General features: G+C 33.1%; 2 protein-coding genes across 2 annotated transcripts; both read left to right on the top strand.

Annotated features, from left to right (window-relative positions):
- Positions 1-128: 128 nt before the first annotated feature.
- On the top strand, positions 129-9067 carry LOC127286075 (uncharacterized). The gene is made up of 2 exons (XM_051312366.1): positions 129-384; positions 7573-9067. Exon 2 carries the CDS (start codon positions 7580-7582, stop codon positions 8678-8680), a length of 1101 nt encoding a protein of 366 aa, XP_051168323.1. The 5' UTR covers positions 129-384; positions 7573-7579; the 3' UTR covers positions 8681-9067.
- Positions 9068-10525: 1458 nt separating this feature from the next.
- On the top strand, positions 10526-20557 carry LOC127286074 (uncharacterized). Its single transcript, XM_051312365.1, has 4 exons — positions 10526-11190; positions 11786-12045; positions 13624-13783; positions 20466-20557. The coding sequence occupies exons 1-4, from the start codon at positions 10893-10895 to the stop codon at positions 20468-20470; spliced, it is 723 nt and encodes a 240-aa protein (XP_051168322.1). The 5' UTR covers positions 10526-10892; the 3' UTR covers positions 20471-20557.
- The last annotated feature ends 4427 nt before the right edge of the window (positions 20558-24984 follow it).

Here is a 24984-nt window from a genome sequence, read left to right as displayed (position 1 = left end):
GTAACGAACCGAATTAATTATTTAAACCGTCGTCACTGCTCGACTTCGATTAATCGATTGTCGATCTCTTGATGCGTATCGATTCGATACTTCTCGCGACTGAAATAGCAGACGACAAAACCGCGTGTTAAGCGAAACAACGCCAACCGGCAGATTGCTGCGAGCCATAGGCGAATAAGCATATAATTGTTGCGAGTCGCGGACTTTGTCGCAAACTGTACGCGAATCACATTAAGTGATAATAATTTGTTCTTTGTATTAATAAATATAATAGTTGTGTTCCATAATCTTTCGTGCATTTAATTCAAATCTGTTTTACGTCTTGTGTTTGCCAAATCACTACAAAAGGGGAATATATCCGTCGTAGAGAGCCAGCGCACTACGGTAAGTTCACCTTTTAAATGGTCATTAATTCTGCAGTGCTTATGAACATTCTTTCTCTCGCTCTCTACCGCCAGTGTAGCCGCACCTGGAGAATTCTCGTCAAGCGTTGTTCCTGTGTGTATTGTGCTTTCCGTCGCGAGTCGAACCCATGTTAACCCTTTCTAAAAAACTGAATCTCGCGTCAGGGCTGTCACAAAAATGGCGCCCAACGTGTATTTTTCATAAGCCATATTTGTGCACTTAGTCAAAAAAATGGCGCCTAAAGTACTCTTTCTTTTATAATAAAATTAACATTTTATTTTTCCATGGCCAAATTGCGACTTTAGTCCCAATTAGAAGCCAAATTTGTTTTTATTTTTTTTTACAAATAAAAGTAAAATTACCTTTTTACTAAAACATCGCGAATTTTGAGAAATTTGTAACAAATTCTTTTTAAATTCTCGATCGCAAAAAAAAAAAAAACACAGGCACACACACTGATGAAAATTCTCTAACAAACACTATTAGCTCGCACAATCTCAATTTTAAAAGTAAATAATTGCTTCTAAAAATTCTATTGCTTTAAAATATTAAACATTATTACGCTTCGCTAATTTTATAACAAAACGCATCTGCTTCACTTTCTTCGATATACAAGATTTATTTGTAATTTTTTTTTCATGTAGAACTTCGCTCATCTAGAAAATTTATTTATGATTTTTATGTAGAACTTTGCTTATGCAGAAAATTTATTTGTAATTTTTTGTGTAGAACTTCGCTTATTATCTCATTTTCTATACAGAATTCGCTATATTTTTTTCTTTCTGTAAAATTTTTTGAAAATTTTTAAGTGCTGTTCGTGATAAAAATTACCATGGGCAATTTTATTTAAAAAAAAAAAAAATAAATGCTGCCTAAAAGTAACCTCTATAGAACACTGGATTCATCGTTCGATTATGCAACCAAAACACAGCTGTGTTTACATTCACAGCTCAACATTGTTTTTCGCAGGGTTTAGTCATTCCTTTCCAAATTAAATTCTTTCAAATTCTAATATTTGAAATTACAAAACCACAAATATTGAATTAATCAAAATTTAATTAATTTCATTTTTTTTCCAACCAACAGATGAAATTATTATTTTCAAATAATTAATTAATTTTCATTTGTTGCTGTACTAATTAAAAATTGGAAAAACAAATGAATAAAAAATAAAAATAAATACAATTTTTCTTTTTAAATTAATTCTAAAGATCATCAAAAAAAAAAATCTCTCTTTTTATTTAATGAACTTTTGCAAATTTAATACCCTCTCTTAATGACTAACAAGAAAAAGACCCTACCACCAGGAGCGACAACCAGATCACGAACAAAAACAAACAAAATGTTTACCACTCCCCCTCCCCCAAAAAATTCAGAAGCAAATTTTACCGCGCCACAAGAGACAACCACTGATAATACAGAGTCAGTGATCCTCAACCCAGATCCTTGGAATTTAGAATCCCCACACAGAGATTCTACAATAAACAAAAAAAATGACAACAACGAAACGCATAACGCTACCAGCAATCAAGCTAGCAACCACGAATCGACATTTTTTGTACCTTTTAAACCAGGGACAACCCCAAAAATCTCAATTCAAACGCGTCGTGGCCGAAAATCAAAAACTCCAACCCCAATAACTAACAAAGCGATAACACAAGTTCTCACACGTTTTAACACTATTCACGCAAATCAAACGGCACAAAATAATGACTTTCAACGCCACATGCAACAAATGTTAGATCGCAATTTAAATGAATCCCGCTTACAATTAAACAATTTTTATGCTGAAAATCGTCGCGAAATAAACGCAGCACGATTAGAAAATTTAAAACATAGCACAAATGAAATAAATGCCCTTAAAATAGAAACTTTTAAATTAATTCAAACAAATCAATTAGAAACAAATAAATTAATTCAAGAAAATCGAAGCGAAGTGAACAAAATGATCGAATCTCTCTCGCAAAAAATTTCGGATTTGCAAGTTAGGCAAACGCAATCTCCATGGCACGATTCTCGATGGGAATCAATTGACCCTGGCTATCGCGCTAGTACACAACAGGTAACACAGCCTACATCCCTACCACCTACATGTACCACTACTACAGTAACAACTACAAACACAGGGACTTACGCTACAATGAGCACAGGAATAGCACCAACTATACCCCCACCACTAGCTCCAACACCTTCACTAGGTGCCCCTATTCGCAACAGAACCTTACAATTTAGCGAACAATTAGAAAAATTCGATCAAACTCAATCTTTAAATGACTCTCTTAACTTACCACCAATTAATACTCAAGAACCTATCGCAAGACCTCCACCGGTACACCAAAGTCATATTGCTAATTTACACAAGGTTGTAAAATCTTGGGAATTAAAATTCCCAGGAAAACTAGACGCAGACGAATTCATCAACGAATTCGAACGCAAACTAGATGCATCCAATATCAATCCCGATGACGCACTCTCAACGTTATCCCAAGTATTTGTCGAATCCGCTTACACATGGTTCGCGACATTTCGCAATTCGTGGAACACGTGGACTGAATTTTCAGTCAAATTTCGATCAATATTTGGCGAATCCAATGATGATCAACGCATCACAAATAAAATTCAACGCGCTGTCCAACTTGAGGACGAATCAGGAATTGAATTCGTAATAAGAATAGGCTCATTATACAATAAACTTCAACACAAAGTACCCGAAGAAAGTCAACTTGACAAAGTTTACTCAGCGCTTCACGCTGACTTAATTTTGCAATTTGATCGCGACAGTTTCGCAAACTACGACGGTTTAATTAAAAAAATTCGCAAATACGAAGAAAAAATTGCAACAATGCAATTTACTTCAAAAATTCGCGAACAAGATTCTAAGAAAACCCACAACAAACGTAGTAAAAATGTATTAAACGCAATTGAAACACCCCCTCTTGCGACTGATTCCACTCAAAAATCAGAACCGCAAACGGAAACAAAAAAGAACATTGAGTCAAAAAAATCAAAAAACAATAAAAAACAAAACAAAAGCGAACCAGAAATTAGTTTAAATAAACTCGAAATTTACAAGCAACAAATTAAAAGACTAGAAGCAAAATTACCGCCGAACGAAAACTTAAAAGTAGAAAGTGGTAAAGGTGAAAAGAAACCACCTTCATCCCCACCACAGGCCCGTAAATCGCGCCGCCGTTCCACTTCAAGTTCCTCTCGCTCCTCACGTTCCGTGTCGTCGCGAAGAGAAGGGGGGAAGAGTAGACCGTCAACGCGCAGAAGTCGAGACCGTAGCCAAGACTCGAGACGAGACAAAGGCCACTACGATAAACGCAAAGATAGAAATCACAATAATTACCGTGGACGTGGACGAGGTCGTGGTCGCGGTTACAATAATCACGATTACTACCAATTTCTTGCGCAATTCAGTCAACCTGGTAACGCGCAACAACCGCTCCAACCCCCGCAAGCACCAACGCTACCGCAGGTACCACCTTGGTTCGGTAATTATAATCGCGACTATCCTAGCATGTTCAGTTACAACGCACCTAACCCTTTCTCTCCAAAAAACGAGAAAGATGCCAGGAGAGAATAGATCTCCCTGGCAAATCAACAATTATTATTAATGAAAATACGGAAAATCCCTATGATACGAAAATAAATTCAAAAAACCGCAATATTATCGTTAACCGTGCACTCCCCAGTTGCAGTCACACCGCAAACGACTCAACGTGTATTCCTCAAAATGCATCAGCGCTTAACCAAGCGCATGCCAGCAGGAATTACACCAGTGACTCCGAAAGCGAGTATGATGACATATGCTACTCAGATTCTGAGACAGAGTACACTGACTCGAGCAATGAGCTCCCCACTACCGAAAATTCGAAATTGGTAGAGGCGAGCATATCATCACTCATGTCAAAGCCCTCGTCACAACCAGCTGTTGGCTTATTAGCGGCAGCCAGTAAATTCAAGCGCTTAGTACACAAAGGGCCAGCACCGCCCCTACCGTCACAGAAACGTCGCACAATCACCACATCGATAAATATTGGCGGAAAAGAAATTATTGGTCTCATCGACACAGGTAGCGATCGCACCTTTATGTCAGGAGAAATATACGATCAATTAAAAGAATTCGCGAATAATAATCCAATCCTAGACGCAATTACACGCGCAGGAGTACAACTAGCTCAACGTGATCACGTAGCAGCGCCGCGATATTCTATAAAATTTGACGTTAAAATAAAAGATTGTATTGGTGAACTTTGGTTCGCAATCCTCGACGGATTAACCACGCCCATAATATTAGGCATGGATTTCATAACCGCATGGCAAGTCGTCATAGACGCCAGTGAAGGCTATTGGTCTATAAAAGGATCGAAAGCGCAAAGCCCTATTGTTTCAACAAACAATACGCGTAATTTTCTGAATTCGGTACAATTGCTAGAGTTAACATCCGAACAAAGAAAAACTCTCGACGAATTTATTGATAAAAAATTATCAAACTTCGCCGATTACACCGGCATCACTGACCTTGCGACTCACGTTATCGAATTAATCGACCCAACACCATTTAAGCTCAAAGCACATCGTTACAGTACTGAAGCAAATAAAATAATCAACGAGCAAATTGATAAATATCTCGAAAAGAAATTTATAGTTAGAAGTTCCGGTCGTTTTGTAAGTCCAATTGTCCTCACGTATCGCAAAGATGGCAGACCAAGAGTTTGCATGGATTTCCGCAAATTAAATAAAAATACTAAAAAATCAGCTTATCCACTACCGCGCATGGACACTATCCTGGACGCACTATTCGAAGCTAACATTATTAGCACAATTGACCTTACAGACGCATTTCACCATGTACCAGTTCATCCCGATTCACGTGAATACACCGGTTTTGTAGTACCTGGCCGTGGCCAATTTGAATGGGTTAGAATGCCTTTTGGCCTAACAAATTCACCAGCCACTTTTCAAGAATTAACCGATAGGTTAAAAGAAAAATTTGTTGAACATATCCGCATAAACAATTTACCCGAACACTATGTTGATCAAGTACACGCGTACCTCGACGACTGGATTATCATTTCCAAAACGTTCGATGAACACATCTTGTTGTTAAATATTGTCCTTGATATTCTTCACAAAGCAGGTCTCACGATAAATCGAGAAAAATCATATTTCGCAAAATCTTCAGTCGAATATCTTGGTTTTATTCTTGATAAAGAAGGTCTTAAACCTAATTCGAAACGCGTAGATCCAATTTTAGAACGTCCTACCCCCCGTAATCGCAAAGAACTACGTCAGTTCAACGGTTCCGTGAACTGGTACCATAGACATTTGCGAAACATCGCGCGAGTACAAGGTCCATTAAATAAATTAGCTAGTCCCAAAGTACCGTGGAAATGGACAGAAATACACGAGGAAGCTTACCAAGAAGTAAAAAATTTATTGAAAAATGCATTAACGCTAAATGCACCGCGACCAAATTTACCATTCTTCTTATACACAGATGCAAGTGACACCGGCATAGGTGCCATTCTCACGCAAAAAGACGAAGATAGAGAATATCTCATCACATGTCTGAGCAGACCTTTGAGAGGTGCAGAGTTAAATTATACTACCACTGAGAAGGAATGCTTAGCTGTGATTTTTGCGATTAAGAAATTGCGCTGTTATCTCGAAGCTACAGAATTTACGGTTATCACCGATCATTCTAGTCTGGTTTGGTTGCAAAACCTAAAAGATTCGCGAGGTCGACTTGCTCGATGGGCGTTAGAATTATCAGCAAACAATGCGAAAATTGAACATCGCAAAGGTACCACCAACGAAGCAGCTGATACTCTTTCGCGCCTCTATGAGAATGTCCCCGAGGACACGCCCACTTTACAGCTTAGTCGCACCCACAGCATATCTTGGTACGATGAAATGGTTGAACGCGTACGCAATACCCCCACGCGCTACGAACGATACAGACTTGACTCAGACAGCAATCTGTATTACTACAAACCTAATCAACTCAAGGAAAGCATAGGCGATAATAATGCATGGAAGAAAGTTTTGAAAGAAAATGAAATACTTCCGATTATTTCTAAATATCACGACTCTCCACAGTCCGCACATCAAGGCATAAATAAAACTTATTTATCAATTATTAACCATTATTACTGGCCCGGTATACGCGAAGATATTAAAAGATATATCAATGAATGTGAAGTTTGCCTAAAATGTAAACCTAAAAACAACCCCCCTCAAGGACTCATGTATCCACGCAAATTTAGCGAACCATGGGACATTGTTTCATTAGATATTGTAGGCCCATTTCCGCGATCCAAATTAGGAAAATCTTATATCCTGGTTTGCGAAGACATTTATACGCGATATATCGAATGTTTCGCTTTATCGAAAGCCGATGGCCCAAAAATTGTGAAGTCATTAAACACTTTAATTAACAAATGGGGAACACCCAGAACATTTGTTACTGACAACGGAACAGAATTCGTTAACCGCACTATCGCGAAATTTCTTAACGAAGTCGGTTCTGAACAACGCACAACGCCTGTCTATCACCCGCAGTCAAACCCCGTCGAACGCGTTAACCGCAACCTCAAGATGATGATCGCCAGCCTTCTTGGCGAAAATCAACGCGAATGGGATTTGTTGTTAGAAGAAATACAATTTGCTTATAACACTACCGTCCATTCCTCCTTAGGTGTCACCCCCGCATTCTTGAACTTCGCTCGCGAACCAAGACGCATGGGAGAACAAAATTGCCAAACTGACGCTAAATTGACAAATGACTATACGACCAACGCCTGGACAGAAAGGGTAAAACGCATAGACATTCTCCGTGCAAAAGTTCAAAAATTAATGGCTAAAGCTTCCGAAAAACAAAGAAAAATTTATAATAAAAATCGTAAAAATGATATACATTTCGAACTTGGTAATTTAGTGTTCTATCCAAATAATAAATTATCTAAAGCTATTGAAGGATATAGTTCAAAATTAGCGCCTCGATATAAAGGCCCAGCCATTATTACAGAAAAATTATCACCCATGGTGGTTATTATCAGCGACACACATGGTAAAAAAATTGGTAAATACCATGTAAATGATTTAAAACTCGCAAAAAGGGGTCTTCGATCGCAAAACAAATTGTAACTCTCTTTTCAGATTCAATATGGATTCAACGGTCAACAACACTGCCAATTCACTCAAGCTTCCCGAGATCCCAGTGATCCAAATCTCCGTGATCTCTAACGAAGGCAAGCAGGTGGAGTTCTCTAACCGACCATCAGGGCTCATCGCGTTATCCAAGACAGACTTTGAAAGCCTTGTAAGCTCGCGACAAGAGTTCTCTGATCAATTGATGGAAGCTCATAAAACCATCAACGACCTCCGCGATAAGCTTTCCGAAACCGAAGCGACTACGAACACTAATGGCGTTCCCGACGTAGCAACACACTACAAGATGCTCACTGAACTGCTGCAAGAGAAGCAGAAACTGGCGGAGCAACTGCCGAGATATAAAGAAGAGGCACTTCACTTTAAGTCTGAAGCTACAAAGCAGAAGAAGTTGGTCGACTCGTATGAAATTGACTACAACTCACTACTTGCCGACTACAACTACCTCGAGAAATTGTATCACCGTACACGCGATCTGTTCCGACACAAAGTCTCTGAAGTATTTAAAATGCAGTCAGAACTTCGCGAAATTCGAATCAGACCAAGAGCACCAGAAGGATGTCTCAATTGTGGGTCACCAGGACACAGCTTCAAGTGTTGTAAAAAAGCATATAGCGAACGATTTTGCCAAATATGCGCAAACCCAGATTTTAGCACCGACGAATGCCCATGGCCACACGTCGCAGATGGAAAGTTCGACGTACCGGAACATCAACGCTGCAAAGTATGCAAGAGACCAAAGAACTTACCTGACGTCAACTGTGGTGAATGCCGCAGAAGAGTTATCGAGATCAAAATCGCGAAAAGAGACCAGCAGATAATAGAGCTCGTCAAACGCACGATCGAGAAACCAACACTGCAGAACAAAAGAACATCGCAAAAAGAAACATGCAAAGTTGACGACGAAGCTTCTAAACCCAGAAGTCCAGTTACGCGAAAAACATCTCCAGAACTGATACCTTCAGAGATCGCTGGAAATGACTCACGGGATCCCAGCAGAATACTAGCACCATTTGACTCCGATGACAACAATGCAGATCTGTGGGAAACACTTTGTCAAGCCTATAAGCTTGGCATCAAGGACGAAGAAGAGTGAAAATTGCGAAAATTCGCAAGAGACATTACCAGTACTTAGAGACATTTTTAGTTTAAGCAAATATTGCTAAGTGCTGTGAATATTATTACTTATAAGTATTATTTTAGTTTTTTTTTGTTACTCATATTTTTTGCAATGCTCGAAACGCGAATTTTCATACTCTACAATATTTTTTAGTTTTATATACATCTTCGCGATATTCGAGCACAGTTTCACAAAATCATTGTATCCTTATATTAGTTATAGATTTTCTTTAGCGCAATACAAAATACTCGCTCCTAGAAAACTACTCTATTCTTCTACTACAATTTTGTATTACATTACAACCATTCGTTCGCAATAAAATCTAATACCATTTTGTAATCGATTAACGCATTATTCCCCAAAGAGAACGAACGTTAATAAGCACTATAATTTCTCTTATTTTCAAAAAAAAAAAAAAAAAAAAAAAAAAAAATTATTTCCATTTCATTTTTAAATTCAAATCTGAATATTCTTTTTATATTTCTTTTAACTAAATAACTTTTACTTATTATGATTGCAATGACCAAATAAGGTGAACTAATAAAAAAATGTTTTTTTTTGTATGTTTACTAATTATGTTCTTTCCAGCGCCGAGAATCGAATACAGCAGTGACTCCGATTAAGTAAGGGGGATTGTAACGAACCGAATTAATTATTTAAACCGTCGTCACTGCTCGACTTCGATTAATCGATTGTCGATCTCTTGATGCGTATCGATTCGATACTTCTCGCGACTGAAATAGCAGACGACAAAACCGCGTGTTAAGCGAAACAACGCCAACCGGCAGATTGCTGCGAGCCATAGGCGAATAAGCATATAATTGTTGCGAGTCGCGGACTTTGTCGCAAACTGTACGCGAATCACATTAAGTGATAATAATTTGTTCTTTGTATTAATAAATATAATAGTTGTGTTCCATAATCTTTCGTGCATTTAATTCAAATCTGTTTTACGTCTTGTGTTTGCCAAATCACTACAAAAGGGGAATATATCCGTCGTAGAGAGCCAGCGCACTACGGTAAGTTCACCTTTTAAATGGTCATTAATTCTGCAGTGCTTATGAACATTCTTTCTCTCGCTCTCTACCGCCAGTGTAGCCGCACCTGGAGAATTCTCGTCAAGCGTTGTTCCTGTGTGTATTGTGCTTTCCGTCGCGAGTCGAACCCATGTTAACCCTTTCTAAAAAACTGAATCTCGCGTCAGGGCTGTCACAGTTTGTGTCATTTTCACCTTAATTAAAAGTTTCTGTTTGTCGGTGTTAAACCCGAAATAAGTTTTTATCAATTATTTTAGATGTAATTCAGTCTTAAACATCAGTGGTTTAACAAGAGATTATCTCAACAAGAGATCCTTGTGTATTTTGATTTCAAAAATCACAAACTGAACATGAAATTTTTGCTTTTCAGGTACCTTTTTTTAAAGCGCGTCACATTTAATTTTTCTATTTATGATAATTTGCACTCATATAATAACCGTTCTTACAATTCCTTTTCAAAAATCATTCTCTTAAAAATCAATGCAATAATTAAGTTTTCTGTCAGTTTTTAGTAATTTATCATTGAGCCGGACATTTGTTACAGTATTTGAACCCAGTATTTTATAAAACTGAATGTTTAACATTTTGAAACATGCATTCAAAATTGTTGCTTTTCATTATGAATCTAAATCATAATATACAATTCTTAAAACCATAACATAATTTGACTTTCGTGGATTTCGAATAAATTAAATATTTTCATAAAAATATATTTTGTTCATAAGTGTTAACATTATTATTTGATATTATTTTTCATTATAGATACTTTTAAAAGAGCGATGGACAAGTTAAAATCGTATGAAAATGATTCTGAAATCAGTACAGACCCTGATGCTAAATCTAATAGAAAATTTAAGAAATTAAAGACACATTCTGAGAGCGATTTTGAATATAAACAAATTTTAAAAAAGAAAGAATTAAAAAGCAAGTCACTTACGCCTTTCAAAGTTTCAAGTATTGACGAAGGCAAAAAGAATAATTTACCTTCATGTCCACAATTAATTCAGCCAAAAAAATTAAAAAGTCCTTCAATTTTGAAATGTGAAAAGGTTTCATTACCTTTATATTCGCAAAACAGGAGAGATCCAAGAAGCTTTGTAAAAAATTGGTCATTAAATTCGCTAAAATCGACTATTTCCGCTACCTCACCGATGTTTAAGAATTCATTTCCTGGAAACGCTTCTGCAAAAATTGTTTCACCATTGCAAACAAAGTCTACAAACAAAATATTCTATCCAACTTCTAGTCAGAGATCCAATATGAATAATAAAATCTCACATATTTTTACTGATTCAAATAAATTAAATAAGGAAAATATTTCATCACCCTCCGAGATGGTATCAATTGCCAACATTCCAATAGCAAAGGCCAATGAGCAGATGCAAACACATGGTTCAGATCAAAACATTGCAACACAACAACAGTTTTTTGAAAACCAAAACATTGAAGGTAACGAATTTTTTTTAAATTGGATTAGTAATTACTTTAAAGATTTTGAAATCTTGAGTCTACTCTTGATCTACTCTTGATCAATAAAAAAAATGCGATTTCTGCCCCGCTACGGACGCATGAAAAAGAGCGAAATTCATGTCTGTATAGTAAAAAAAATTTTGTCACGTGACATAACTGACAGCGACACAGTATAAACGCAGGGACATGACGCACAGAACGAAAAAATAATTAACAAGTATCGCTTGTCCATTTTTGACGAAATATTTAGGTGTTGTGGCAAAAAAATTCTCAGTTTCAGTTGTACTATTTTTCCGTGTAGTCTCAAATTATTAAAATATGAAATATTTTTACACTTGTCCGGGGCTGTCCGACAAATTGTTAAATGTTCAGATTTTAATACTCATTTGAGTTGAAAAAAAACTTTCTGTATATCATAAAAGAATTTAATCACAGAACGAAATGAGCTAAACATTAAAGTTTTAAAATAGGCGACTATTAGGAAATTTCACTTATTATAAGTAAATATACTATTATGAAACTAGAGAGCGACTTATATCTTTAATATATTTGTTTAAATATTGTGTCATTACAGATCGACTTTTTCGTAAGTCTGTAATAAGGACCTTGACCGAAATTAAATTTCAATTAGCAACTTTTATTGAACGTCTTGACGATTCTGAGAAAGATAGAAATGAGATTAAAAATTTAATACAAGAAAGAAATGGTAATGGAACAGGAACATTGAATTCGGATAGGATGATGAAAATTAAAACAATGCTTCCACTTAAAGATCTCGGCGAATTAGCTGATTTTGAAACAAATCTCAATGCAGAGGAGTTTCATCAGGATGTTGTAAGTAAAGTGTTTTATATTTTAAAAGGCAGGTTTTATTGAAGTAAAGTAAGATTTCATTGTATACCTTTCGGTTTTTACAATCTCCTCATATCTTAATTTACCTTTCTTTCTAAACTCACAAACACTTCTAAAGTTCCTACTTTTGCGGCTCCAGGCCTACTTGAATTGGGAGTACTCGCATTTGCCTGGACATTCGGCCAGGGGAGAGGAAAACTGTAGAAAACCTATTCCAGAGTACAACCGGTTTATTGACTGTCGAGTCATGAGAGTACATTTGGATAGTCCATCACAAATGCACAAACATAGCCTCGACGTCAAACCTCTCGCTTGATATATCTCGATCGCAGCGAAAAACACCAGAGGGCCACAGAGGTCATCCATCCAAGTGCTAATCGCACTAAAAGTTGCTTAACCTCCCCGATCGCAAACCACTGTATTCCGCCGCCCGAGCTATATCATTGGTTTAGGCAGGTTTCAATATATACTTAATCTAAATTCAAGAATTTACTATTTTTTGTTGGTGGAGATAATTCGGGATGCTCAGAGAAAGAATTGAAACACGAATTTATGAAATAATTGTGGTTCTTTTAATTGAACATACAAATCAGTAGTGTGGCTAGGAGAGACTGATTAATGGAAAAAAATATTGTATAAGTCGCGAAAATTATAAATACCAGTTGCATACGTTTTAGATTGACATCGAGGTATAATGATGTGCACTGTCGATTATTGTCCAGTACACACCATTAGAATTCGGTTGTTGATAAACCGGTTATACTTAGGAAAGTTTTTGAACAGTTTCCCTCTTTTCTGGCGAGAAAAGCCATTCAACGGGTGGTGCAGGCAAATGCGAGTACTCCTAATTTCAAGTCGTGCGGAAGACGCAAATTTAATAATAAGATTGTGTATAGAGAATTTGTATAAAGAAATAGTACGATATAGAAACACTTGTGTAGCCAAGTATGTAAGGCTGAGGACAGGTGTATAAACGAAATAAAAAGTAAAATAAATAAAATAGAAGAGATGTTTCTCAATTTTTCGTAGCACTAGGAAACGAATAAACCGATTTTGGTTAAAAAACAGTCGGCTAATTTACTGTCGTAAAATCAATTATTAAGAAAATAGCTCCCATAGAACTTGGAAAATTATGGGAAGAACACTCTAAGAAAATAATCTTTATTTGATGCAAATTCCTCTAAATTGAATGCATATTCTACTCTTATATATTGTATCAAAAGTAAGAGACTTCATTTCAGGGGATAAATAGTAATAGGTGAAGCGTGGCAATATCAGCGATCTAAGAAGCTAAATCTTATAGGCTATGTTTCATATATCTTCTTACCTTAAGTAAACGATTCTTTTTCAATTTTTACAATGAAAAATTATTAATTTTTAATCTTTTGAATTTAATGAAGGCTTAAATATAATTAGTTTTAAGTGAGAATTAACTCACATGCATTTTTACTTAAATTATAACAAACATAACCTTTAAGATTTCTTAGGTCTCTTTTTTCGCGACGTGTTACATATATTCAGTAATAACGATAAATTTAATAAATTCATGCATTTTTCCAGCTTTCTTATCTTAAGAAAATAGGAGGAAAAAATGTAAAGGATGCTGTCTTTTCAATTTTGCGAAAAGTATTCTGCAATGAAGTTGCAGCTCAATTTAGTTGGTTGGGATGTAAAGGAAAATACACATTCTCTTCGTTACAAGTAACCAAAGTCCTTATGGGTAAGTTGTACAGTTTTAAATGTTGTTTTAATAATGACAATAATTGCGATAAATCTGTAGCTTTTCAATTCCTCACCTTAGACAACTTAAAATATCAAATTCCCATTCCAGTTGACCAAATAATAGTTCAAAACATAAGTTTTTAAAAGTAAAATTGAAAAAAATATTTTATGAGTAAATTAGAAAAGGGAAATGTAGTGCACTGGCTTTACCGACCAACCCATTGGTAACAAATGGTAGCAAATTATGTTCATGTACTTCAATGTGGCCTTATTGTGCATCTTCCTGGGATTTTTTAGATGTTTCCTTAGTAATATCCTAATTTCTCCGGACCATTTCTTATCCCTTGGACAGCCATACGATATTCTGAATATTCGAATGCTATCAAAGTAGATTTGGAAACGACATTTTCGTTTTTTCGTGACTTGAAAAAATATTAAATTCATTGAAAAGAAAATATTTGAGGACATTGTAGAGCATTCGGTTGGGTGCAATATAAAGAGTACTCTAAATAAATGTGTTATTTTAAAATACCAAACAAATCGTCGGTGTTAAAAAACTTTTTTTACAATCTTTTCGCTTTTTGCAAATTTTTGGAGTTTTCTTTTGCTTTTATCTAATGCAGGATCAAAGCAATACCTAATTTATAATTTTCTAAGTTTCTTGTGTTTTTTAATATTCTATTTAGTTAAATAAAATCGTTTGTTTTAGTTTTTTGGATAGAGAAAAGCGCCACCTACCCTGTTAATGTTACCATGACAAATAGTCAACACCTAACAAGAGGATATTCATGATATCTTACGGGAGTCCTAAGGATATCCAGAAAGTATGATATCTGTAGGATGTTCCAGGGATGTCCAAAGATATTTGACATATCCTAATTTCCCGATATGACAAAGACGTCCATAGAATATCCTGAAATATTCGTTGCTTTCGGGTATGATAGCTGTATTAGATTTACCCTATATCCTAATTATTTGAGATTTTCCAACAAATACTCATTATCTCATTAAAAAAAATACGAAAGAATTGAAGCACAATGTATGTGCAAGTTTAGACTGGAAGCTAACCTAAAAAATCTGAAGGAATTGACTAATAAAATTCAGTAGCTCTATTTCTAAAACGCAGTCAACCTGTTTCGTTGGGTTAAAAGAGAACAGTAAGTTTTAAATAATAATCAAAAATCCCATTTTATGAACAAAAAGTAAACGCGAATAAAATTCAAAAAATATAGATAAATTTCCTCAAAACAGAAGCAGGTGCCTGTGCAATTTTAAAAGTTTCAAAATGTCATGATTAATTTGTCTAGGAAATATATAGGTTCTTTTTACAGAGCTAGGATTTGTTGAATTATTCCAGAGATCATAGTTCAAATGATAAGGAATCTTTATTATTATCATTAGGTTAGGATTTACTATAAGTGCATAGTTACACGGAGAAAACGATTTGTACAAAGTTTACCCAAAAAGTTGAGTAAAACGGTTACACATGGGCATTTTAACAAAATTTCACCAACTATAGAGCAAAATAAATTTTTACGAAATTAAAATAAAATTGGAACATTTTTAAAGTGAAACACGCAGGCGGATACGTACTCAAATAGAGTATAAAGTTTCACAAAAAGTTAATCATTTTCTGAACAAATGGATATAATACTTTAGCCTAACATCAGTTTTATTCTTTAGTCAACTTTTTGAACACTCTTTGAAAACTGAATTTCAATAAATAGACAAATTATTCTAAATATTATTAAAATGACCATGTGTAACCGTTTTCCTCAACTTTTGGCTAAATTTTATTCAATTCATTTTCTCCGTGTACAATAACATGCAGACTTTTTGTGTGTTTTAATGAGCTTATTGGCAAAATGTAGTAGTATGAGGAGACGGATCTGCCTGTTTTCGAAATGCTCACAATTTTTTGGAAACAATCATGCTCGTATTACTAAGCGCCTCTACAAGGGAAAATATTTGTAAACTGAAATTTTAAGAACGAATAATTGACAAATTGAGATTACATTTTTTGTTTTAAATTTTTTTCAAAAAAGATTGATTTGTTATTAACATTAAGTTGAGTTAATTTTAAGGGAAAGTATACATGGAGGTGTACTACACGGAGAGCCACATGGTGGTAATATGTACTAAAATTAGACGAGAATTTAATATTTTCGCTTTGTAAGCATTGGAAATAAGGGGATTTTTCCGTATACTACTAAAGAGATTAAAGAATTTATTTATTTCAATAAGAATTAATTCTTATTAAAGTGGCCATTTTTGAAATTTTGTGTAGGAAAATCGTGGGTAGTAAAATGTATAGACTTCGTATGCGAATAATATATTTTAGGTTAGATATAAAAATTAACTTGTAAACCCGTCCGACGTGTATATATAATATGTGTGTCTCAAGTTGTATTATACAATATATATAAACTAATTGGTGTTTAAGTGTTGTGAGTGTGCTTACTTTTGTTGGTGAGTAAGGAAATTTCAACAAATGCATATATATTTTTTCTCCCTTTTCTATTTCTAACTGGCAGTAGAATTACAAAGGACTATTAATTTTGCGTCGGCAGCCTTTCTAAAACTATAGTTATTTGGAAATATTGTAGTCATCATTAACAGATAATAAGTATCTTGTACAAGTTTCTTATTAGAAGCAGTATTTGGCTACAAGTGATGGCCTAACTGCGTTTTACTACAGGATTTAACAAATTTTTCAAAAAATTTTTGAAATAAATGTAATACTTTTAGATTTTATCACAAAACACTTAGTAATCTGTTGCGGATTTGTATATTATTACCGAAAATAGTAAATAATATAAAAGGCCCTTATTTTCGATGCTTGCAAAGCAAAAATAGTAAAATATAGAGTGATGTTTTACAAAACGTCCTTCTATGGATCTCTCCGTGTATCTTCTCTGATATATATTTAGCATGAAATTACACCCAACAACCAAAGACTTAATTTTATATTTGTCTTACTTTTCCGTGTGAGATAAGCAAAATCATGTGTTCATGAAACATTAATTCCTCCATTAAAAACTGAACAGAAAACTATACAGGAGATCTGTCTACTTATACTACGCAATGGTTATAGAGGTATAAATGTTATATAAAAATCAGATAGAAATTGGCACAAAAATATAACTATTTTTTAGAGTCCCTGCAGGAAAATAAGAATTGGACGGAGAGCTCCATTATTCAAAAAATTAAAGATTGGTTGCGTCATGCACCACAGCGTTTTGTTGCTGAGAATAATAGATCAAACCTTAATGCAACTTCTAATGCAGAAAACGATTATCTCCTTGAAAGTGATGAAGAACAATTAGAAGATCATGAAGAACAGAGTGACGAGGTCGAAAATAATGTCCCTAAAAGTAATGAGAATGGCAGCAATCTCGAAAATAGTAACGAAACTGTCGATGAAGATATTGATTAATTCACGTAAATACTTATCTCTTTCAAGTCTATAGCGTTATTACACATAAATTATTTCAAATTATTTATCAAAAATGTCAGCAAGCAGATGCATTTATAATCTTTTACAGTCCCTATATTTTATAATTTAGTGTAAATATCCTAAAAATACACACCAGCTTCTGTAAATTTGGACAGCATTTGGATGCCCTAAAGATATTCAAAAATATCTACTCTTTTCACTATGAAAGTAGTTCATGTGACATGGACCGTGAATAGTACCGACATCAGTTTTTCAAAATTTTAAATAGCGTATTTAACCAACTGGATTTAACACACTCAGCAGAATATAAATAACAATTGCATTAGCTTGAAAATTGTACCTGGAGAGTTTTTAGATTAGGAATGTAATCGTATTGCAGTCTATATCGGTTACTTAACCGATACGTATAACTCCAGCTCGAAAAGTTTCCGAGTAAGATCCCTTTTTACTGCTCACGTCACGTAGAAATAAATAATCAAGTTCTATGAAAACAAGAAATATTTTACAATAAGATTAGAAATTGATTAGAGTGAAACACTTGCTGGCATTATTGATTACTCCATCAGCCATAAGTAATATGTGGGACACAAGAGTAGCCAGGCAAAGCATGACTCAAGGTATACTTTGAAAACTTTAAGGGAAAGTCAATGTTGTGAAATATAAACAATGGGAATGTAAACAAATCAAACACTAAAATTACCATTTTTTCACGAGGTCTCATTTCCACAAAAATTAAATTTTTTTAATTTTTTCTACCGAGAACTAAGTGGGAGGTAGGATTCGAGCGATTGGACGGTCACAGTTGGGAAGGGGAAATTTCTTCCTCGGTTGCCCTTTCCCAACTGTGACCGACCAATCGCTCGAATCCTACCTCCCACTTAGTTCTCACGGTCCGTGCTTCTGATATAGTCAAACAGTTAAATTTTTGTAATGCATGAAAAATGCGGTTTCATTGTTCATTTTATTCAATTATTCTAATATATGTTTATAATGCTTGCGGTCAAATTTCGTGTAGTTACCAACTTTAATGCTTTAATTTACGATTTTCGTAGAAAAAAATTTTTAAAATTTTATTTTTGTGGAAATGAGACCTCGTGAAAAAATGGTGATTTTAGTGTTTGATTTGTTTACATTTCATAACTTGGACATACCCTTAATTAATCTGATAGGGACAACCTAACGTAGCTCTCAATTAATTATTGTATAGATTCTTTTAATTGTTTTCCAAATATCAAATAAGGTTTGAAACACAATGAAATAATGCAATATATTTTAATTTATTGTATACTGAGAATTATAACATTAAACTAAGGGGTCTGGTCAACTATCCTTATTCCTATAAATTCCTATTTATATTTTCATAATCAAATTTCTGCTATATTTTCTTTTATCATTTGAGTATGGTTTAAATTCGGTGTAGCTGTGAGAAAAATGCAGTTTGAGGCCGTGTACAAATTACGTAAGACTCTAAGGCGGAGGGGTTCAGCTAATCTTTATGACCGGCATAAAAATGGCGCTAATGTATGCAAAGATTTTTACATGGGGGGGGTTAAAATTTCCGAAAATAACCCTTACGTAATTTGTATACACAGCCCCTTTGAATATGGTCCGAAAATTAACATGTTGATGTTCGAGTCATATTCGTTTTCGTCAGATGTTTTTGAAAATTTACTTGAGTATTCTACAACTTTTTATCTATAAAATAAGACCAAACTGCTTAAAATTGACCATCTGTAAGTTTAAAAAATGTAAATCAAAGTTTTATTATTTACATGCATTTTGTGCAAAACCAATAAATATTATAACATTTTATTGTTTAATTTTTTAAAGAATCGTCAAGTTTTAATAAAAAAAACTAATTTGCGGGATATTTTGAGGAAATATTTACTTACAATAAAAATGAAAGTTAAATTTACATTGCTTAAATATCAAACTAAGATGTTTTTCTTTTTAAAATTAGAGATAAGTAAATTTATCCTTTTCCTCTTTTTTCTGTTATCTGCAATGACATTCCAGTTTAATGATATTTATGAACGTGAGCACATTATCAGTACTTACAAATTTTAGTCAAAAGAACAATGATATAACAGAAGTTTGAATATTTTAAAGTGTATACTGTCAACTTATTAAGTACATAATCACAACTAAAATTTCAATTACAACAAACTTTTCTGATGGATTTATGAAGAGATGGAGTAACTATCCAATACATATAAAATTATCAGAATGAAAATAATAATAAAAATATACTCATTTAATAATATGCGGTTACATAAATAGAAATAATATACACAAGGTTAATTATAAAATTAACACAAAATTTAAAGAATGTCATTAAGGGGAGATTCCACTGGTTTTGATATTTTTTCAGAGATTTTTTTTATAGTAAAAAAAATATTTGTTACTTAACATTTTTTTATGCGAAAATGAATGTCTTAAAGTAATCGAAAATAATATAATTTCTTTTTTTCAAAATGGCGTCTTAAAAAATGTCTGCCAAAGGTGGTCCTCATTTAAAGTTTGTCACACTCCCATTTTAATAATTTTTACCCAATTAACTTGAATTTTAGACAGCATGTTCCTTGAATGTGTAGTTTTCGTGTGGACCAGGATTTTGAAAATTCATTAATATTTAAAATCATATATGGCCCAAAAAAATTTAGGGCCTTCGTTCAGGAATTCTTACTCACCAGTAATCTTCAGTTCCATACAAGATGGATTTCTCTCCTCAAAATACCATCGTAGGTGATTGAGAAGAGTTTAACGATGTATCTTTGAAAACGCTTCGAATTATCCTTTTAGACTAAACTCCCATGGCAGCGTTTTGTAACTAGGCCATAAGTTTGAGAGAGTTGCAGATATATGTTTGCTATATTTGCACTCATGGCCTAGTTTCAAAACGCTACCATGGGTTACTCTTACTCTTTATGTCCACATTCTCTTATAGCTTAGGGACAGATTTAAGAAAAAAATTAATTTTTTTCACTGAGAAGCGGAATCTCCTCTTCATGTAGTCATATTTTGACTACATTTCATTTTTGACACGTTTCATTTTTTAATTTTATCAGAAATGTTTGTTGTATCCTGATAATATTTTTGCAGGGAATAATTTTATAAACATCAACATTTTTTTCTAAATTACATACTAAAAATTTATCATTACATTTTCATTATTTCATCCGGATTCTTGCTGGTCTACCTAAAATCAAAAATTATTTTCCAGGTTAAAGTGAAATAATGAAGAGGAAAAGGCTTAATGATTTGTCAGTTCGTCAATTTCGACAACGAATTACCCAGTCTATGCTTCATCATTCTTTCCTGCATGCAACTTTAACAGACTCAACGGATGAACAAAATTTACTTTCAACAGAAATCGAAAATTTATTTTCTATGGGTACTCAAAATGCATTTCAAGGGAATAACCTTCTAAATCCAATGGCAAATGATGTAAACCATCTGTCGCTGAATGATAATGATGTGGAACTAGAATCATTAGCTTCTGTATCTATTTCTTCTGGAAATGTGTCAAACGTTACTGAATCTGATATGAAATCTGAAATTGATATGAACGAAATTTATACAGGACACTGTAAAGCGGAAAAGGATCCTGAAAATATTAATTCGTTTCTAGCAACATGGGCCACAGACAACAGAATAACTCATTCTCAATTAACACCATTATTACACAAATTAAAAGAACATAATTGTTTTCATCAGCAAATACCCAAAGACCCAAGAACATTGCTAGGTACTCCTAAGGGAAAAGCAGTTATAAAAACGGTTCACCCAGGGGTATATTATCACTTTGGTCTCAGCACTGGAATTGAGGAAATACTTACTAAATATGACAACAAGCCATTATCAAATATTAAACTAAAAGTAGGCATTGACGGTGTTCCACTAGCAAATTCCTCTAGAGCTCAATTTTGGCCAATTTTAGCTTCAATAGATCCATTTTCAGACATTTTCCTAATTGGCGTTTATTACGGACATGAAAAACCGACCCATGAAGAAGAATTTTTAGAAGATTTTATTACAGAAGTTGAAGATTTAAGTACTAATGGCTTTAAGTTTAAAGAAAAAGTTTTGATCTGCAAAATTGATTGTATAATCTGCGATGCTCCCGCTAAATCGTTTCTTTTGAATGTTAAAGGTCACACAGGATTTCACAGCTGTACAAAATGTGTTATACGAGGTAAATGGAGAAGAAACCGAGTGTGTTTTCCTCACACAGGCAAATTTCACAGAAAAAGAACTGATGCTAACATTCGATATCTAATGCATAGAAAACACCAAATGGGTTACTGTTGTCTACGTCGGATTCCAAATTTTAATCTTATTGGCGATATTCCTTATGATTACATGCATTTGGTGTGTTTAGGTTGTATGAGAAGATTGATTAACTTTTTGATGGTTATTCGTACGTCATCTCGGTTGAGAAAATGGCAAATAATCAAAATTTCGTCACGTTTACTTAAATTGAGAAAATATATTCCGCAAGAATTTTCCAGGAAACCTCGATCTTTAAAGGATCTAAAATATTGAAAGCGACTGAATATCGACAATTTGTCTTATACACTGGCAGTATCGTTTTTAAAGGAATTTTACCCCAAAAATTGTATACGCATTTCAACACTCTTCATGTTGCTATGCGAATTTTATGCTCAAAGAAGTTAGTGAAAATGCCGAATTATTTGAATTACGCGAATGAATTATTGTCATATTTTGTAAAGTGCCTGACCATTTTATATGGTAGTTTTAGCGTTTCCTACAATATGCACGGGTTGCTGCATTTAGTTGATGATGTTAGAAAAAGAGGTTGTCTTGATAACTTCAGTGCATTTGATTTTGAGAATTATCTGCAATACCTTAAGAAGTGGATGAGGAAGGGAGAGAAACCTTTGGAACAATTGGTACGAAGGTATGCTGAATTTAAGAAAAACAGTGCGAAACTTACGAAGTCACAAGTGAATGAAATTAAAATCAATGAGAACTCGCAGCATTGCAACGGCCCTTTACTTGAAGGATGTTCTTCGCCTGAATATCATGAATTAACTATTAGAGGATTTAGATTAGATGTTTTAAAAGTACGTGACAGTTGCTTCGGTCTATCAAACGAAGATATTATTTTGATTTCGAATATTGCTCATCATGCAGATTCCAATGAAACAGTTGTCATCGGAAAAAAATTTCAAACTATTCGCAATTTATATTCCAAACCATGTGAATCATCGTTTCTAAACGAGTTCATAGTCAGTGATTTATCAAATTTAAAAATGTGGCCTTTGAAGAAAGTAAAAAGGAAGTTCATGATAATCCCGTTAAATAGAAGTGAGTATGTAGTGTCTTCATTGTTGCATACTGATTAATTTAGATTTTAGTAATAGAAAAGACTGATTCGTGTTGCCAATAATTTCTTATCAATCTGATTTCTTCTGATTTTTAACGTCAAATCAAATTGTTTTGAATTGAATTTTGTCATTTAATATTTATCATCGGCCCTTGCCTCAAAAAAAAAAATATTAAAAATTGTTGAAGTAAATTTAAAATATAACATTTCATTTAGCAACTAAGTTGATACACAATCAAATTTTCTGAATTTAAATTTTGTTAAATCAACCCTCTGTCGATTCTTAATACCAAGACAAGTTTCTTAGACTTGCACTTTGGCATTCAATATTACTCGCCGACCCTTGTCACGAATGTAAATATTGAGAATTTTAAATCTTATTTAAATTGTTCTAATTCAACTTCGAAGATAATTTGATGTTACGTTTTTTCTTGTTTGAAAGCAAATCTTTTTTTACTAAGAAAAAGTATTATGAATTAATATAAACTGAAATATATTATTTTTTGAAATATATATTTTTTGAAATTCATGTTAATGTTACACCTTTTGCGGTGATTTAAAGTTTATTATTACATTTTGCATTTAAAAAATTTAGAATTTGAAGCTGTTTAATGTAATCTAAACACTGGCAGAGTTATAAGAAGAAAAGATTGTTATTATTTTACTCTGTAAAAAGGGCATTTTTATTATTCGTTCTCAAAAATCAGAATTAAGTTTTCCGTTTAGTAAATTACATACTCCTGCATCATTTGTTGCCTTTTGTTATTGTTAATTTAAATATATCTACGTCTTAATATCTGCGTCTTATTTAATAAAAAATAATTCGATTAAAGAAACTTGCAGTTTATTTACTTTAAATAATATTTCATATTTTTGAATGAACAAATTGCATTATTATATTTTAAGTGAAATTGATTATCACATTTCACAAAATATAACCACGAATAAGAAAAATATGACATTCTTATAAACATTATGATTTAACGATTTACATTAAAAGGTGTGTAAATTTCAGTTTAAGAATAAAATCTTTATTTCAAGTGTTGTATGTCATTGTTAACGCTTAATGTTTCATTAAATAAAAGTGGATTTTCAAATTTTTACAAAAAATTTTCAAAGTAAACATATTTAGATTTATTTTCAAAACAATTCTTTTCGTGTATGCGTAATTGAATTTTAGATACTTTAATAAAATTAAATCTAAAACGAATGTTCCTTTTTATTCATTACAGTCTTGTTAATGTAATAGTTTTTAATAGTCGATTTCTTATATATTTTGGATGTTTTGTATTTTTTCTAAATATCTACCAGTATGCCAAACCACGAATTTTTCTCTTTTTTAGATCGTTTCTTTATTATAAAAAATTTTTCAACTTATATTGTGCGATTAATTAATTTAGTCAATTTTGAGTGATTTTCAATATATTTTGTTATGTTTTAATCAGTGTTCAATGACTTTTTGTTGCTTCGTTTTGATTAGCTATTCCAATTACAGAAGCATCATACTTTGAAGTTACAAGAGGAAAAAATCGAAATCGAGTAAAATTTTAATTAAGAGAAAAATTGTTATTTAACATTTTACTATATGTTCAATTTAAAAAAACATGATTGGTGGTTTTGCCTCAACTTTTGGGACGAAATCGACAATTTCGAGGATCGCGGAAATGAGTTATTATTAAAAATCTGGAAAACATTGAGTGTTACTTGTATAGAATGAATTTTAACCTTGGAAATAATTATTTTATCTTTCTTTAGTTTTAAGCTTTACGGTCTAAAATATTGCTTTTGGAAATATTTAAAATTATTTTTCTTCCTCATCTATAAGACTTCTCTGTCACAAGAAAAACATCCACAGGTTTCTACTCTTTGAAATAGAATTAGTTAAAAATAATGGGTTGCATGATTATTTGTATGACTTATTATTTGCGATAAATTAAAAGCAGCAGAATTTGTAAATGACTAAATTTTAATGATTATTAGCAAAAAATTTTGTTACTTGTAATTATTATTTAGTATAATTTTTAGGTCAACGAATTTTTTTAAACAGAATTTCCATTTAACAGAGTTTCTCATTAAACAAATTACTATTTTAAAGAATTCTTATTTATCTGAAATTTGATTTAACTAAACTTTTATTTGCCAAAGTTTTAAGTGAGTCGAAACATTAAATGTTAGAATTGAAATGTAAATTCTAACATTTAAATATTAGACACATTTAAAATTTTGTCAAATAACAGTTTCGTTGAATTAAAATTCAGATAAATAAGAATTCTTTTAAATAATGTCTAAAGGAAAACTCTGTTAAATGAAAATTCTGTTAAAGAAAAATTCGTTGACCTAAAAATTAAACAAAATAATAATTACACGTAACAAAACTTTCTACTACTGAATT

This window comes from Leptopilina boulardi, unplaced genomic scaffold (assembly GCF_019393585.1).
Source record: "Leptopilina boulardi isolate dan_hultmark-lab unplaced genomic scaffold, ZJU_Lbou_2.1 LbouV2_347, whole genome shotgun sequence".
NCBI lineage: Eukaryota > Metazoa > Arthropoda > Insecta > Hymenoptera > Figitidae > Leptopilina > Leptopilina boulardi.
The sequence above is the reverse complement of the archived record's forward strand: the minus strand, read 5'-3'. Positions and strand labels throughout refer to the sequence as shown.